We start from the raw sequence: 12,422 nt of genomic DNA, 5'->3' as shown, positions 1-12,422 counted from the left end.
ATCTGGATTGATGGGTGGATGGATGGATCTGGATTGATGGGTGGATGGATGGATCTGGATTGATGGGTGGATGGATGGATCTGGATTGATGGGTGGATGGATGGATCCGGATTGATGGGTGATGGATGGATCCGGATTGATTGATGGATGGGTGAATGGGTGGATCTGGATTGATGGATGGGTAAATGGGTGGATCCGGATTGATTGATGGATGGGTGAATGGGTGGATCCGGATTGATTGATGGATGGGTGAATGGGTGGATCCGGATTGATTGATGGATTTTGATTGAATGATGGATGGATGGATCCATGTTGACTGGATGGATTAATAAGGGTTGATTGGTGGATGGCTGAATCTGGATTGATTTGATGGATGGATCTGGATTGGTGGATTGATCTAATTGACAGATAAATAGATCTTGATACGTTGATGGACAGATGGGTAGTTAGATCCAGGTAGATGGATGAATAGATTTAGACAGATCTGTATGTGAATAATTAGATCTAGAACAGGCAAACACAAGCTCTTCTGGTCCAATGGCCACTCTGTTACATTAAACTAATCCTGGGGCCTGAAACGAAAACGTAAAGCGCTATTACCATCTGAGACATTTACAGAATATTGAAAGTATATGGCATAAATGGCTGATTCCAGTGCAGAAAGGAAGTGACTGTGCCTGCTTGTCTCCAGCGGCTGTAGTTGTGAGTTGCTGAAACAGCCGACGTACAGCCACAGACGAGCATGTCTATGACCAGATGATTGCACAGAATGGCCACCCGACACGGATAGTCATAGTAAAACCCTTGACCACTGGAGCTGAAGATGGCCAGGCCAGGCTAGGTGCTGCCAGATCTTGCTTCATGCAGATACTGTGCCCTTGAGAAACCTTTTTTGTTTTGAAAACGCTCGCCCTAAAGAATCCAGTCTGTGCCAGTCCGATATTCCCTCGTAGCATCTTATTAATATTTTCTGTAAACAGCGGGTGCGCTCCTTGTTCCAAATCCTGGTTGTAAGGGATTGCACTATGTGATAGATTCTAGTCCTGGACTGTGCTTCCTCATCTCGAGTTATTATTGGCCCAAGCCCCCACCACCACTAACAATGGCACTAGGAGTGTGTATGCTGGGAGTTGTAGTTTCACAACAGCCAGAGTGCCACATGTTTCCGACCCCTGCTTACAATCCCTCGTCTTGCTCCACATTTCTAAGAAAATGCCCCTTCTCTGCTGGTGTAAAATAAGTGTTCATACAGTATTGAATTCCCCAGTGGTCCAGTGCAGTAGAGGGTGTTAATACCTGGTGGTCTAGGTCAGTGGTGGGCAACCTTTTTTTTCAACTGAGCCAAATATCGCCAAAACCACGATTGAAATTTATTTCGAGAGCCACATTTTTAAAACCTAAAATATTGCGTCAACAGTACCAGTGAGGACTATTAGGGCTCATGCACACGACCGTGTGCCCGCCGTTGCCATATTGCAGGCCGCATACACGGGCACTGGCCGTGTGCAGCCCGCATCAAGGACCCATTCACTTCAAGCGCATGCACTACTTTTTTGCGGTGCGGAGGCACAGCCAGAAGCACCACGGAAGCACACTGTAGCACTCATATCTCGGATCCTGGACCCATTGAAGTGAATGGGTCCATGATGCGGGCTGCACACGACCGTGTGCAGCCTGCATCATGGACCCATTCACTTCAGAATGCGCTACTTTTTTTGCGGTGCGGGCAGTTGGATGCGGATCGCGAACCCCATTTAAGTGAATGGGTCCGCGATCCTCATGCAGCTGCCCCATGGTCTGTGTCCGTGCATTGCGGACAGCTATTTGCGGTCCGCAGCACAGGCATGGCGCCCTTACATTCGTGGGCATGAGCCCAGAGTGTGTTTTTTACATACTTTTATATGTACTTTCTTTTATTTGGATCTTTATTATTATTTCATTTTATCTTTATCATTTTTTACTTTTATTAAACTTGTCTGCAGATGTGGATGTAATGTGGATGACGCACTTATGGGGGATATCTGTGGATGACGCACTTATGGGGGATATCTGTGGATGACGCACTTATGGGGGATATCTGTGGATGACGCACTTATGGGGGATATCTGTGGATGACGCACTTATGGGGGATATCTGTGGATGACGCACTTATGGGGGATATCTGTGGATGACGCACTTATGGGGGATATCTGTGGATGACGCACTTATGGGAGATATCTGTGGAGGGCACCTATGGGGGATATCTGTAGATGACACATATATAGCATAAGATGCTATATAAGTGCCCTCCACAGATGTCCCCCATAAGTGCCCTCCACAGATGTCCCCCATAAGTGCCCTCCACAGATGTCCCCCATAAGTGCCCTCCACAGATGTCCCCCATAAGTGCCCTCCACAGATGTCCCCCATAAGTGCCCTCCACAGATGTCCCCCATAAGTGCCCTCCACAGATGTCCCCCATAAGTGCCCTCCACAGATGTCCCCCATAAGTGCCCTCCACAGATGTCCCCCATAAGTGCCCTCCACAGATGTCCCCCATAAGTGCCCTCCACAGATGTCCCCCATAAGTGCCCTCCACAGATGTCCCCCATAAGTGCCCTCCACAAAGTAAAGTAATGTATTAGTGGGGGGGAAGGGAGGAGGCAGGGACACTTGCGGTGGGGCCGGTGCACACACACAGGGGGCAGCTCCTACCTTTCTGCTGCAGGACATTTCGCTCCTCCTGGTCCTGAGCTGCGGCCTCTTCACCACTCCTCACATGACCGGTGTTCTGCTGAAAGTCCGCCGCTGCCCGCCCTTCTGCTGCTGTGCGCAGCGTGACATCTCACCCTCCGTCATGCGCCTCCTGCCCCGCCTGCCTGCTTCATTCATAAAGTGGAAGGAGCAGACAGACTGGGCAGGAGGCACATGACGGACATTTTGAAAGCTTGACATTTTGCAAGAAAGGCCGCCCACCCGCCAGCCCGAACCAAAGAGCCGCATCTAAGGATCAAAAGAGCCGCATGTGGCTCGCGAGCCGCGGGTTGCCGACCACTGGTCTAGGGTAACGCCCCTCCTTGTGTGGTGTAGACTAGAAGAGTGGTTTATATTTGATACCCTACTGGTCTACATGTCGTAGTTTTATTCCGGGTCGCCTATCTGTTTGCCGTGCTGCAGACTAACCTCCATTATAGTGAATGGGGCTGGAGCCGACTTCTGGTGGCGCGGTGTGCTAGCGGTCACACCATGACGGATCCGCCCAAAACGCGAGTGTGAATGTAGCCTAAGAGTGTTCACATACTATTTAATTCCCTGGTGGTCTAGTGTAGAAGAGAGGTTAATATTTTTTATTCCCTGATAGTCCAAGGTAAAAGCTAAATTATTTCCTGGTGGTTTAATCATCTCCACAGGCACCATTGATGTGCCCTGTCCCTCACAACAAGGGACTGTGATATTCACATCTCATTCAGTTTGCCTAATGAACACCTCAATATCGGGTGGAAGAAGACCGGGATACAATGACAACCACAAAGTTCTGTGATCGGGCAGAGTAATTGGGTACGGTACTTCCGAACCCCTCTACCTGCACTCCATAAGACAAAGACACTTTTTAGGAAGATGGGCATATATATCCCAAGCTACGTTCGGAGACTTGAAGGAACTGAAGGCATATGAGTTCCACTGCTCGGCATCATTAAGATGTCATAAGCGAGACACAGGTGACAAGGGCACAGCTTGAGTGACACCACAGGGCAGATGGCAGGGACCTCATCCACAGGACATGTATGTGTCATCATGGAGTAATCAGTTCTGTGTTATCAGCTTGTTCTCACTATGGTAGAACACTGATCCTATTGGCAAATGGAAAAATAGTGTTGATTTCTTCCTTAATATATCTTTATAGCGGTCGGAGCTCTGAGTTTCTAATGCACAATGTATAAGCCCCTGTATAGCATAAAGAAAAACATACATTTCTGTCTGTCTGCCTGCAGCCACCACCAGGGGGAGCTTACCGGGTGCTTGACACTGAGATGTAATCCATACTATAACATACATTTATAGGAGGATGCAGTTAATTCACTTAATTCAAATGCAGTATATTTTGGACTATAAGACTCACTTTTAACAGGAAAAAATCTTCCTGCAGACTATAAGTACCTGCATCTTATAGTCTGCAGTCAGGGTGGTCCAGCAGTGTCAGACCTCACTGACTGCTTCCTTAAAGGTTTTTTTTCAAAGACTTTTTGAACTGATTATCCTCTGGATCGGTCATCAGTATTTGATTGGGTCCAACACCCGGAACCCCCAGCGATCAGATATTTGAGTAGGCACTGGTGCTGGCGCTCACTCCACGTTCCTTGGTCACATGGCCTTAGGAGCAGCTCATCCTCAGGTACTGTATTGTACTGTACACTATAACTTGTGATGGTTATTGTGATGTTGCTACTCCTATCACGTCACCACATGCGCCATTGCTGCTTGTTTCATTGGTCAAAAGATGAAAAACTGGGTTTAACAGGAGATGACTATCAGCCCCCTCTATCCTATACTATTAAAGCTAGTGGCATTGGCCTCTCCACTTCATTAAACTACCAGGAAAGTTTCAATAGGTAGAAAATATTACATTTTAAATTTTCTGATGTCTAAACCTAAAAATACAGTATTTTTCATACTATAAGACCCAGAGTCCTATAGTCCGAAAAAAAATAATTGTATTTTTCTAACGCTTTATCAGGATTTGTGTAAAAACAAAAATAGTACCCTAATGTTTCTGTGTAATTGTGCTGATTTCAGAACTCTCTGGTAAATTACTTACTGGTAGGGGTGATTGGTGCTCTTCAAACCAATTTCAACCTTTTATTACAAAAAAAATAATCACTATGAATAGGTTTGCTTGACATGGTCTTCTGTTAAATTTAAAAAACTCCACTCTCTGACTCGCAGTTTCTGGGAAAGCTGGGTGACAATCAATGAGTCTATCATTATAACTTCCAAAAGCTTTTCCATACTGCAAAATGGTAAATCTAATAAATATGCAAAGATGTAGCTGTGTTGATAGATGCCTTTTATCGCCTCATGTTGGCACAGTTCACAACATGGAATACTTACAGCATACTTACCAACTCTTGAAAAGTGTGGCGCACAATTATTTTTTTTTTACCAAATATCCTGCCCGTTTATGTAGCACATGCCCTAACCCAAGACATTGAATCCCAAGCAGTGAGTATGACCTCCCGCCCCTTTATACAACCCTAAATACATACCCCCTGGAAAAAAAGATCAACTCTAATAAATCAAAACCCCAAACCAGACACCCTAAATAGACCCTAGACAAGACTCTTAATAAATAAACTCCAGATCAGACTCTCTAAACTAATACAGACCCCAGACAAGGCCTTCTAATCAAATACAGACTCCAGACCAGACTTCCTAATAAATCATCAGAACAAGATCATCCCTAAAAGATCCCAGAACAGATTTGTTAAAGTAATACAGACCCCGGACCATACTCCGTAAACTAATACAGACTTCAGACCACAGTCCTAAATAAAGACCCCAAACCATGTACCCAAAATAAATAAAACCCAGGCCAAGCATCTTAAATAAAAAGACTCTAGACCAGACCCCCCCTCATATATATACGATCTCTAGGCTACACTCCTAAATCTAGACTCCAGACCAGACACCTTAAATAAATTATAGACTCCAGACCAGACACCTTAAATAAATTATAGACTCCAGACCAGACACCTTAAATAAATTATAGACTCCAGACCAGACACCTTAAATAAATTATCCCCAGACCAAACCCCCTAAGCTAATACAGACCCCAGACCAGACCATTTAAGCTAATACAGAGCACCTGACCAGATCTCCTAAGCTAATGCAGACTCCACACCTGACTGTTTAAGCTAATGTAGACTTCAAATCAGACCCCCTAAACATATACAGACCTTAGACTAGACTCCTAAATGAAGACCCAAGACCCGACAGCCTAAGTAAATCGGTCCCAAACCAGACACCCTAAATAAATTAACCCCAGACCAAACCCATTAAGCTAATACCAACCCCTGAACAAAACTCCTAAGCTAATACAAACCCCCAAACCATACCCGTTATGCTAATACAGACCCCCGACCAGATCTCCTAAGCTAATCCAGACCCCTGACCAGATCCTCAAAACTAATACAGACCACCGACCAGATCTCCTATGCTAATACAGACCCAAGACTAGACCCTCTTAGCAAATAAAGACACCAAACCAGCCTCTGCAGATACCCTTCTCTCCGCATTCCTGCACTCGTTTTCAGCCGTAGACGCCACAGGAGAAACCTTCTTGAGTTCAGCCTCCTCAAGAGTTTGCAAGTTTGGCTATGGTTTAGAACCCTTGGGGCTTTGTTTGCCACAGTACAATTTCCATCCACATTTTTATCCACTTGACAGAAGAAAACGATTCAAGGATGTGTACATTTTTTATATATTTTTTTTAATTTTGTAGTGATTTGGGTTTGCGTATGATGTTATACGGGAAAGACACTGTTTTGTCCTAATGATGAATTCAGTGCTGTCATTGACACGTTCTAGAGCCTTCTCGCCTGCTCGGGCCCTAAATGATCTCCATGCTATCTATAGATCTCTATTTTTAGGTCAAAATTACTCTTAGATCTCCCTAGTCACCCATATACTTCCACCCTCTGAGATCACTGCTGGGATCCCGTTACAGAGCAGCCACCTCGGCCTTTGTCACCTGATCTTTGTGAACGTAAAATAACCCCCCATTAAATATGTACGAGAACCTGTCCCCATTACTTGTCGTCAATTTATAAAAAAAACTTTCTCTTCATTTTTAGACACTGAATCCAAAATGGAATGAAGAATTCTTCTTCAGAGTAAGTAAAATTTGTTTCATTTTTTTTCTTTTTTTTTAATGGCTTTTAGCTGGTTGAAGACCCCCCCGACGAGGGTGAGAACAGAGTGAAGAGGCGATGGCTGTTTTTCGACTGTGTTTTGTCCATTACTGTTTTTAGAAGGTCAATGGGCTTAGCAGAGGAGCGTAATCTCCCTTGTCTGAGCGCTGGATAAGAGCAGAGTGTGAAGCAGAAGTCTCTTTCCAGGCCGGTAATTGATTGTACAGGCCTGCAGCAAAAAGGCCGAGGCATATCCACAACCTATAGAGGCCTCAGGACAAGAATACACGCTCCGATTGTTTGACGTTTGTTACCGTTGAGACCCATTTCAGCATGGGAGCTGTATACACAAAACGGTAGGACATTTTTAGGAGTTCTCCACGGTTAACCATGGGTTGCCTTTGGTTTTCACTTCATTGAGGCTAAGCTGCAATACCGCACAAATCCCGACTAAGGCCTATTGCACACGACCGTATGGGTTTTTTAATGTTTTGCGGTCAGTTTTTCACGGATCCGTTGCTTAGTTTTTTGTTTCCGTTTCTGTTCCGTTTTTCCGTTCCGTTTTTCCGTATGGCATATACAGTATACAGTAATTACATAGAAAAAATTGGGCTGGGCATACAATTTTCAATAGATGGTGCCGCAAAAACGGAACGGATACGTAAAACATATGGACGCATTTCCGTATGTGTTCTGTTTTTTTTGCGGACCCATTGACTTGAATGGAGCCACGGAACGTGATTTGCGGGCAATAATAGGACATGTTTTAATACGGAAACGGAATGCATGCGGAGTACATTCAGTTTTTTTTTTCAGAACCATTGAAATGAATGGTTCCGTATACGGACCGTATACGGAACGCAAAAAACGGCCCGTAAATGGAAAAAAAAAAAAACGGTCGTGTGCATGAGGCCTAAGTGTGGCATTGAGTCTGGGGGGAAAAAAACGTATCTTTAAAGGGGTTGTCTCACTTTGGCAAATGGCATTTATCCTGTAGAGAAAGTTAATACAAGGCACTTACTAATGTATTGTGATTGTCCATATTGCTTCCTTTGCTGGCTGGATTCATTTTTCCATCACATTACGACCACTGCTTCAGCGCAGAGAGGCTGGTGCAAGCACGATCACTGATTGCAGGGTGGTCGTAACCCTTGGAAACAAGCAGTGTATAATGTGATGGAAAAATGAATCCAGCCAGCAAAGGAAGCAATATGGACAATCACAATGCATTAGTAAGTGCCTTGTATTAACTTTCTCTACATGATAAATGCCATTTGTTACAGTGAAGATAACCCCTTTAAGAGTACGTATACTCGGGGTGTAAATTGTGCAAGAAAAATCTGCAAAAAAAAAAAATCCACAGCATACATTCACATCACATACACACCACATTTCTGGAAAGAAAATCTGCAGCGTATCCACCATGTGTAAACATACCCATAAAAATACATTGGCTGCAAAAATAGGATACCATTAAAAAATGTTGCAACCATTTTAAAGATCTCTGCTTGCAGTCTTTGAAGAAAACATTACATTTGCATTCAGATGCTGGGAACCACTTCTGACCTAGTTTTGCTCACAGCTGAGGGTTTGCTACAATGTATCGGGTCTGGCCATTCTGTCAAAGCAGAAAACACTTGAAGGGGTATTCCGGTAGGTACAAGTTATCCCCTATCCACAGGATAGGGGATAACTATCAGATTGGTGGGGGTCCTACCGCTGGGACCTCCACTGATCATGAGAATGCGGGCCCCGTGGTGCCCCCTGCAAACCTCTGGCTGCTCCTCTAAAATGACTGGAGCAGCCGACCACACGTGCGCGTGACCACTCCATTCATTTCTATGGGAATTCCGGAGATGGGGAGCACTATACTCGGCTATCTCCGGAACTCCCATAGAAGTTAATAGAGCGGCCATGTGCATGTACGACCAGCTGCTCCTGTCATTTTAGGGGCGCTGCAAGGGGCGTCCAGATGGTACAGGGCCCGGGTTCTTGTGATCAGTGGAGGTGCCAGCAGTAGGACCACCACTGATCCGATAGTTATCCCCTATCCTGTGGATAGAGGATAACTTGTACCTACCAGAATACCCCTTTACATTGTATCTCAGGACTAGACTTGCAACAAACCTTCAGCTGTGGATGTATGAGAGGTTATTGCAGCCCTGAGGTGTGTCTCTTTCTGGGAAAGCTGGGTAAGAAGCACATCGTTATGCAGAACTAGCCTGATGCGCTCTTCTGGGTTTAAAGGGATTGTACATGGTTGAGAAACATTGCTCCTGTCCTTAGGTTATGTGTGGTATTGTAGCTCCGATCCAGTCACTTTAGTGGAGCTGAGCTGCAATACCAAACACAGCCTATAGACAGTTGTGGCACTGTTTCTGGATACCAAACCTGTAAAGGGGTTATGTCATGATTGATGTACATGGCAGTCTGTTTCTAACAAAGCCAGAACCAGCCCTGTACCTCATATAGATCCAGAGATCTCCACATCCATTGCTCCAATTGTTCTGCTACATTTATTTCAGGCTGGTAGCTCAAAGGGCGTGTCTGTTCTGCCGCTTTACTCTCCCTATCACAGCTCAGGGTGTGTGTCCTTTCTGCTGTAGCTCTCTCCCTTTCACAGCTCAGGGGGTGTGTCCTTTCTGCTGTAGCTCTCTCCCTATCACAGCTCAGAGGGTGTGTCCTTTCTGCTGTAGCTCTCTCCCTATCACAGCTCAGAGGGTGTGTCCTTTCTGCTGTAGCTCTCTCCCCATCACAGCTCAGAGGGTGTGTCCTTTCTGCTGTAGCTCTCTCCCCATCACAGCTCAGAGGGTGTCTCCTTTCTGCTGTAGCTCTCTCCCTGTCACAGCTCAGAGGGCGTGTCCTTTCTGCTGTAGCTCTCTCTCTTGCACAGGGGGGAAAATCCTTTCTGCTGCAGCCCTCTCCCTATTACAGCTCAGGGGGGCCTGTCCTTTCTTCTGTAGCTCTTTCCCTGTAACTGCAACAGCTTCTTACATAAGATATGTCTAGTGGCTGTTGCAGATTTTAACTGAGCGCGTGCGACCACCTCAGTGAAGTTGACAGAGAAATAAAGGAAAGCACAAACAGCATACAGGTGGCGCTGTACGGATAGATTGCGTTGAATATCTCAGTGGCTACACTACATTTTTAATCACATTCAATTACAAAAGTATTCAGGCAAGTACACAACCCCTTGAAAGGGCTCGTCTCCTCAGAACTCCCTCAGTGCGCCTGCGCCGATGACATCACCGAAAGAGAAGACGTCATCGGCGCAGGCGCACTGAGGGAGTTCTGAGGAGACGAGCCTCCTCATCTCAGAGCGCCTGCGCTGAATGAACACAGGCGTGCGATTTTTAAAATGCTGACGGGGCCGGCCGGAGGAGGAGATCGCGGCTGGCCCTGTCAATCAACACGACGAGGGGGCAGTTTTTTGCGGCGGCTACCAGCAAGTAGACGCCCTACTTGCTGGTAGAGACCTGATTTGCATATTATAAAACTTCGTTTTTATAAGAAACAGCCGCATGAAAGTAAGTGACAACATTATATTCTCATATATCGCACTATAAGGAATGTAACTAGCCCCCCCCCAAAAAATGACTTTAGTGGGGTGACAGAAGCCCTTTAAGGAGAGCCTTGTGGTAGTTGTAATGGTGGCCCTATTAGTTTTTAGTTGTTACAGAGGACTACTCCTTTATATATATATTTGGTGGTGGGGATGTTCTGCTTGACATTTTCTTGCTTTGTTTTATAGTGGGAGTCAGTGAGCCCCCCCTCCACGTTAACATGAGCAGCTCCAGTTTTAATGAGGGGCAGCTGCAGTATCGGCCTCCCATTCCTGGCTACGACCGCGCTCTAAATCCAGTGTGAAACCTCCCAAATATTTCCCTTTTTTTCAGTTTTGCTCATTGTCGTCCCGTATAATGCGCGCAGCAGCAGCGTGTGAAAATAACATTTCCCTCTGGTCTAAAACCTCACCACCATCTTCTGCCACATCAAGCATAACTTGTGGTTGGCTGCTGTACATTCCATCGCTCAAGTATTCACACCATCTCCCCAATGAACGGCACAAAATCCATATGCTGCGAATTGCTGCCACATAGTCAACATGGACCACAACCCGAGCCCCTGGGGATTTTCCATCCTGGTCCATAGTTTGTTGATTGGGCACATTGTTGTGTGAGGTATTGGGAGGTAGATGTACAGATGTAGCAGTGCAGAAATTGTCAAATCTTTTGGGTTGCAGCAAATTGCAAACTCTGTACTGCTGCTTTTTTATGAACGCAGCACTGTGGTATCTTACGAGCTCTGCACCGCTGCACCTTACAATCTCTGCACCGCTGCACCTTACAAGCTCTGCACCTCTGCACCTTACAAGCTCTGCACCGCTGCACCTTACAAGCTCTGCACCGCTGCACCTTACAAGCTCTGCACCTCTGCACCTTGCAAGCTCTGCACCGCTGCACCTTACAAGCTCTGCACCGCTGCACCTTACAAGCTCTGCACCGCTGCACCTTACAAGCTCTGCACCTCTGCACCTTACAAGCTCTGCACCGCTGCACCTTACAAGCTCTGCACCGCTGCACCTTACAAGCTCTGCACCTCTGCACCTTGCAAGCTCTGCACCGCTGCACCTTACAAGCTCTGCACCTTACAAGCTCTGCACCGCTGCACCTTACAAGCTCTGCACCGCTGCACCTTACAAGCTCTGCACCTCTGCACCTTACAAGCTCTGCACCGCTGCACCTTACAAGCTCTGCACCGCTGCACCTTACAAGCTCTGCACCGCTGCACCTTACAAGCTCTGCACCGCTGCACCTTACAAGCTCTGCACCTCTGCACCTTACAAGCTCTGCACCTCTGCACCTTACAAGCTCTGCACCGCTGCACCTTACAAGCTCTGCACCGCTGCACCTTACAAGCTCTGCACCGCTGCACCTTACAAGCTCGGCACCGCTGCACCTTACAAGCTGGGCACCGCTGCACCTTACAAGCTGGGCACCGCTGCACCTTACAAGCTGGGCACCGCTGCACCTTACAAGCTGGGCACCGCTGCACCTTACAAGCTGGGCACCGCTGCACCTTACAAGCTGGGCACCGCTGCACCTAGCAAGCTCTGCACCGCTGTACCTAGCAAGCTCTGCACCGCTGCACCTTACAATCTCTGCACCGCTGCACCTTACAATCTCTGCACCGCTGCACCTTACAATCTCTGCACCGCTGCACCTTACAATCTCTGCACCGCTGCACCTTACAAGCTGGGCACCGCTGCACCTTACAAGCTGGGCACCGCTGCACCTTACAAGCTGGGCACCGCTGCACCTTACAAGCTGGGCACCGCTGCACCTTACAAGCTGGGCACCGCTGCACCTTACAAGCTGGGCACCGCTGCACCTTACAAGCTGGGCACCGCTGCACCTTACAAGCTGGGCACCGCTGCACCTTACAAGCTGGGCACCGCTGCACCTTACAAGCTGGGCACCGCTGCACCTTACAAGCTGGGCACCGCTGCACCTTGCAAGCTGGGCACCGCTGCAC

General features: G+C 46.9%; 1 protein-coding gene across 5 annotated transcripts in view; it reads left to right on the top strand.

Moving 5' to 3' along the window:
• Positions 1-12,422, top strand: part of NEDD4L (NEDD4 like E3 ubiquitin protein ligase) — a 358,039-nt gene that overhangs the window by 198,494 nt on the left and 147,123 nt on the right. For all 5 annotated transcript variants that reach the window (XM_044276355.1, XM_044276357.1, XM_044276356.1 and 2 more), the window contains one exon: positions 6,831-6,869. In XM_044276355.1, coding sequence (XP_044132290.1) covers positions 6,831-6,869 — 39 coding nt within the window. The remainder of the gene's footprint in view (positions 1-6,830; positions 6,870-12,422) is intronic.

This window comes from Bufo gargarizans, chromosome 1 (genome assembly GCF_014858855.1).
Source record: "Bufo gargarizans isolate SCDJY-AF-19 chromosome 1, ASM1485885v1, whole genome shotgun sequence".
In the NCBI taxonomy this organism is placed as follows: domain Eukaryota; kingdom Metazoa; phylum Chordata; class Amphibia; order Anura; family Bufonidae; genus Bufo; species Bufo gargarizans.
This window is presented reverse-complemented; position numbering and strand designations above follow the sequence as displayed.